This window comes from Lactuca virosa, chromosome 9 (assembly GCF_052849685.1).
Source record: "Lactuca virosa cultivar CGN04683 chromosome 9, Lactuca_virosa_CGN04683_v6, whole genome shotgun sequence".
NCBI lineage: Eukaryota > Viridiplantae > Streptophyta > Magnoliopsida > Asterales > Asteraceae > Lactuca > Lactuca virosa.
Window position 1 is genome coordinate 132048362 of NC_136434.1, and position 6491 is coordinate 132054852.

Below are 6491 nucleotides of genomic sequence, written 5' to 3' on the forward strand. Positions count from 1 at the left end.
GGAAAATTGTCCATTTTCACCCATTTTTCAATATTTTCACTATTTTGACAACCCCCGAAGCCCCGGTATCAATTTTAGCACCCGAAACACGCCCCCAAGTTCCCGAGAAGCCCAAAAAATTTATCTTTTCGGTTTCGAAGCCCGACCCTCGCAGAGCCCGGTTTCTCAATAAAACTCCCGGTTTTATTAGAAACGATCGTTTTAGGAAACGAAGTGCTGCCCGATTATCATTAAATCAAGTGAGTGTGTAGTTACTTTCACCTTACACATAGATATGAAGTATTTTATATAAAATACGTGTTGTGTGAATATATATTGTTTGTTTATTTGAGATGGATGTTGAAGGAATGATTTATACAGGTTTTTAAATAATTTAAATTGTATATGTATTTTTATCTACAAAAATGTTGGGTAAAACATGGGTAGATGAAATAGTGGGTGTGTGATGAAAGATGAGTTGGATAAATGAGATGATCAGTGATATAGATCATGAGTTGAGGGTGAGTGGTGAATTATGAGAGAATCACTTACCCAAACGTTGGCCCCCGTCATTCAGCAGAGTATGGATGACAACCATGGACTATTCTAGATGATCTGTGGAACATTAGCAGGCTCGCAACATGTAAGTGTGTGAACTATATGTTCATCAGTTGTACTCTAAAAACCCATTGACATGTATTGCAGGGGGGGTTCCCGTGAATAATATTGTCGATAAATAAGAGCTATTGACTTAGCACATGTTGTATAAACCCTGGCAGCTATGGACTTAGTGTATGTTGTATAAACCATGGCGACGATGTGACTTCGTGCCTATTCCTTAGGATGAATCCTTAGGAATGAGTTATAGTTGATTCTTAGGGTAAATCCTTAAGAAATAAATAAGATAATGGGGTTGGGGTAATTTGGTTGATTGTTTGATGTTTAAGCATAATAAATTTATTTATTGTGGGTTGAAAACCCTATATGCTCACCAGGCTCCCAAGCCTGACCCACTCAGCTTTTTATTATTACAGGTAGTGGACCCCGAACATAGTCGGATGACGATGAGAGATTTTTGGATTATCAGTAGTTGTAAATAACTGTTGTAAGGCTTATAATATCTTGTTTATGCTTTTGATCTGTATCGGAACATGACATCCCGAGGTTTTGATATAAAAGGAAATTATATATTTCTTAAAGAAAGGTTTTGATAAACTTTTATCATGTTTTGTTTTGGGGACCAATTCCGCAACATCTTTTAAAAGGATTTCTCTGATTTTATTTTAAAAGCATAAATTAAATCGGTCTTTTCTAGCCAAGAAATTAGGGGATGTCACATGAGCATTTATTACAAACTTTGTAGTATTGAAACAATCAATTGTTTTGAAACTTCATTGTTCTCTTTCAATCATTTTCACAAACAGTTGGGGGACTAACGTTGTTATCTTGTGCACCATTTATCTATAAACAGAAGGGCACTACATTTATCTATAAACCGAAGGACACTGCATTGCATCCTCATTCAAGCATTCAATTAGTTAATGGTAATTCCTTCTTGGTTCTTTGAAAAGCAAATCATAGTTTATTTTCTAAATTGATGATATTTTGCTAACCTCCTGTTGTGAAGTGTAATCAAGCATCTGATACTTGGAGTTATTCTTCTCAATCACTTCCCGCATCATCCCACACATCAATTGTGATCTTTATAACTGTTTGTTAAGAAAAGAAATAGAATTTTAAGGAAAACATCTTAACAAGATTTCATACTTCTATTCTTGATGGTTTTGTTATGTATTTGTTTTGAGATATTTCCTAACTTGATCTTAAAGATATCGTTAGATGTTTAAAAACTACTTTGGGGATTTAACATTAGCATTGGATGATCACATACATACTTTGCCTTTTAATAACTGACCATGGTATATATATTAGGCTTTTCAAGCCTAACACTTATATTTTGATATGTATATAAGATACGATAATTGACAATTATAAAACATACTTGGTAAAAACTAATTGTTAAAATAAAAAATTATAAACATAAAAAATGTATAATTTAACAAATTAAGATGTATATCATATAGGCATTATTATAAAACAAATATTGTTTGAAAGGCAATAAACATAGTAAAATAAATTATTTTCATTTCATTGTTTATACAACGAAAACAAAAGAAACGATTTTCTGAATATTCTGATATAACAAACAGTAAAAACTTCCATTTCCCTAGCATTACTCTCCATCTTTACATTTATATTAAATTTTATTTTTTGTACCAAACATGTCATAAATGTTCCAATATGTAATTAACAATTACAACCATATAAAAAATTGGATACATCCCCCCGAGACTAGTTAAAATCAAGTACCAGTGAGAAATGTCTAAACAAGTTGAAATGTGCAGCCCATGAATGTCGCATAATGATATAATCTTGTCATTTTATTTCCCTTTTTATTATGATAATGTCATTTTTTCCTCTTCGGTATTTTGGACTTGATTGCTTTAGTAAATATTATACATTTATGAAAGCATATATGGAACTAGAACCAAATCGCAAGACGATGTTGACGTTTGATGGACACTCTCAATGTTTCTTTTTCTTCTTTGTCGATCGACATGTTTTTTTTAATCGAATCTATAAAAATTTATGCTTATGTTGCTTATTTTTCAGAGGGACAAGCACTCAAGAGATTCTAACAATAAAAGCAATAGATGCTAAGGAGTAAGGCCACAACCTCATCTCATATCAAACCTAATTTTAGATCGAATCATTCACTTAGTACAACAAAGCGTTCACAAAAACATTTATTCTATAGAATATGATCAACGTCATCTTAAACACGTCATGTTGGATAATGGATTAGAGACATTGCATCTTTTGTGGCATTTTGAATGGGTTATTATTGGATAAATATAAAATTTTATAAAATAAATTTGTACAAAAATACAAAAGATCAATATAATATGAAACAGATTTAACTCAAGTGTCGTATTATCGGATATGAGTTTACAATTTTGTGACACCATTGTGCCACGATATATATTTATTTCATAAAGTCTGTATAATAATATTTAAAATTTTCATATAGGTTTGACTTGGTTTGTTGTGACTCTTCCAAATTATATCGATCCCCTATTGAACTACAACTATATTTATATTTGTTTATATCATTCCTAGATAGTTTACCCGTCACTTTGAGTAGAGAAGGAAAGAGTGGGTCATTTTAGGTAATAACGATATAGATATAAATATAAATATAAATATTAATATTAATCCTTCTTAATAAATGAAGGTTTTTTTTGTCACATGTCAATCTCTCATGAGTTTTGACACTTGTCTTGAAATAAATATTATGTACTTGTCAATTTTTGATTTGTTTCAATTTTTAAAATTAAAGTCACATACTTATATTTGTAAAATATTAAATATCATATATTTGATATTAAATTGTAATAAATACGTTTCTTCCTTTCTTATTTTAAAGTTGTACATTAAAAAATATTTTCTATTTATACTTTAATGTTTAATCTTTTTTTTAAATCAACACGTATAATACACGGGTCTCACACCTAATATTATATTAAAGAAAAAACATCTGGATCTGAAGTTTAGTCCCAAAACCATTTCTGTCTTAGCCCATGTTTTGTAGAAATAAGTTGGCTTATTTTCGTTTAACATTTAGTAAAAATCAAAAAAAAAAATTATTATTTATTATAACTTATAAAATAACTTTTGATATACTAATCTAAGATATGTTATTATTAAGTTAGTTTATAAACTAAATATTACCCTTTTACCTTAATCAAATAGCCACCACATTCCAAATCCAGTACAAACTACAAAGCAATTCAATAATTTCCATTTTCCAATATACAAACACATCCACAAATAGTCATTTAAAATCCAATAATTCCAATAAATAAAGACACTCTTGACCCATTCTTTGTATTTTCCCTATTTTGTGATACTTTGTTGTAATTTTCAATATTGGTCATTTTCGTAATTAACACATAACTTAATTATAGTATAATAATGTATTAATTAACAAATAAAGTTGAAATTAATATTCGTTTTTAATGACTATGCGTTTCATAGGAATCCACCGCATACACATCGAAGTCACGTCATTGTTTACACCAAATACAAAAAGTGTAGACGTGGCTTCACCTGCCGCTGACTTCTGCCCTAGTCATCATCCTGTCAAACGATTCGAATCCATGGTGGAACCCCACTATCCATCCACCACTTGCCCCACCGTCCACGGCGGCGTCTTCAACGGCCAACGTCCATCATCAATTCATGCTTCACTTTCACCCGTTTCTCATGAATCTAAAATCTAAAAATCTTATCCAAAACCCAACTTGTATTCCAATTGCAATATCTGATTGATGATGATTTTAATACAACAATCGATTGATTCAATTAAAAAAAGGAATCGGATTAGATCTGAAGATTGAAATGAATTGTTACAGATTTCTTCTCAGATCAACCACAACGACGCTCACGTTATCTGAGCTCCGTCGAGCCAAAGCTAGCTTTGTTAAAAGGATTGACGCGTCAGAACAGGCTTTATCGGAACTTTCGCCGCCGGCAACGTTGACTTCGTTTCCCGGTGACCGCAGAGGCGATGCCGGCGTTTGCGAGGATAGACACATACGTGCAACGTTACATGCGACGTCGTTCGACACCACGTCCCACAGCCCGTCGCTGGCTAAAATTAGACACTCGTCGTTTGATGTACGTTCCGTTACGGTTACCTCCGGTTCCGGTATCACGTACGGCTTCAAGTAATTGTCGCCTGAAATTTAAACGAACACGAAACAGTTACAATCTGTGACCATTGGTTAATTTGTGAATCTGAAGGTTTAAACAAGAAATTATTCCGGTTGGAAAATTTACCGATTGCTCTCGACATGGCTAGTACTCCGAGAACTCGAGCGCCGTCCCAGTATATCACACGGCCGCCGGCCTCTTCGATTCTGGATAGTTCATCTGGTCGATCAGGCTACATTCATATTAAACGAAATTGTAAGTTTCACGACGCATTAAGACAGATCCAGATCGGATAAATAACCAGAATCAAAAGGATTTAATTAATACCTTGTGATCGGAGGAGAGAGGAATAGCAACGCCGTTCCGGCAAAGCACGGCGCGCGAGTCACCGCAGTTTGAGACGACGATCTTGTCCGGAGTCACCAGCGCAACGACAGCGGTTGATCCAACGGCGTCGCATTGGGGAGTTTGAAGTTCGCATCGACAATTCGAAATCGAAGCACCTTCGCTCCACTCTGTCACTTCTTTATCCATTCGGGTGAAGCTCGTCGCCATGGCCTCTTTCCATTCTATTGATTCTCCGCCATTTTCGACCTCGTTCTTTACTATCTCGTGCATTCGATCTTTGCACTTCATCGCCACCTGCAGAAATTAACAAATAATATCAGTATTCTCAAGAGATGTACGTTCGTAGCACCGTATTTATATGATTGAAGAATTTTGGATTGAAGTATTTTACATGTGAGCAGCCATGGCCGTCGTAAACGCCATAGAAGTGCAGATCATCACCACAGAACGACGGTTTTACAGCAACGGCGTCTTCCATATCTCTCCTCCTTCCACAAACCGTGGTAACGCCAAACCTAGATTCATCCTCATCCTGAACAGTCTCAACAACAGTCTCCAACGTCGACTTGCATGAATTCAACACGATCTCCGTCTCCGACGAACTTTCAAGACAACAGTCTTCCTTCCGCATCATATCACACGGCTGAACTACCTTCTCGCACTCTACCGGAAGACTTAAATCCTCCACCACAACACTCTTTTCAATCGTTTCCAGATTTTCCACCTTCCTTCGCTTTCTACAGCACTCCGGGGGCGGCGCAGCTACGTCGGAGGCGGCGGTGGCAAGGAATTTAAGCTGATGAATTTCCATCCGGCGACGTCTCGCTTGACGACCACCACTAGGCTCAACCGTTGATGGAGTGTCCGCTTCACCAACAACTCCACAACACATACCAGCCATATCAAAATCGAAAAGGAAGATTAAAGAAACTGACGACAAATTTCTTCTCGAAAACTCCAAAAGACTTTAACAATTCCCAAATACTATCTGTTGTTTTGAATCTAAATAAAAACTTAAACAAAGAAGTACAAGAAATCTTTCAAAGGAACTTATTGTTGACAATGAAGTTTTTGTGAAGAAGAGGAAGAGGCCATTACCAATAATACCTGCTGGAGGAGTGGTGGGGACGGGCAGCTGCCCGTCACCGACCCGGGCAAGACTAGAGTTGGTATGACGTAGAAATCTGACATCAAGATGGAATCGTGACCGTTGATTTGGAAATAAAATCTTTTTGGTGGTGATTCGATAGGGTGCCACGTGGAAAGCAGTTTGGTATTAGGGGTACGTGTCCCAATAAGAAGTAGACAACATAAGGTTCAGGGAACAAGCTTCCTTTTCTGACACGAGTGTGGTCCCAAGAAGGGACGGCCCGACCCGAACTTCTCTC

At 35.7% G+C, this 6491-nt stretch overlaps 1 protein-coding gene across 1 annotated transcript; it reads right to left on the bottom strand.

The window, feature by feature from the left end:
- Positions 1-4019: 4019 nt before the first annotated feature.
- On the bottom strand, positions 4020-6180 carry LOC145137285 (protein phosphatase 2C 37-like). Its single transcript, XM_079071426.1, has 4 exons — positions 5495-6180; positions 5083-5397; positions 4882-4987; positions 4020-4780 (listed from the first exon to the last, which is right to left on the bottom strand). The coding sequence occupies exons 1-4, from the start codon at positions 6002-6004 to the stop codon at positions 4449-4451; spliced, it is 1263 nt and encodes a 420-aa protein (XP_078927552.1). The 5' UTR covers positions 6005-6180; the 3' UTR covers positions 4020-4448.
- Positions 6181-6491: the final 311 nt, after the last annotated feature.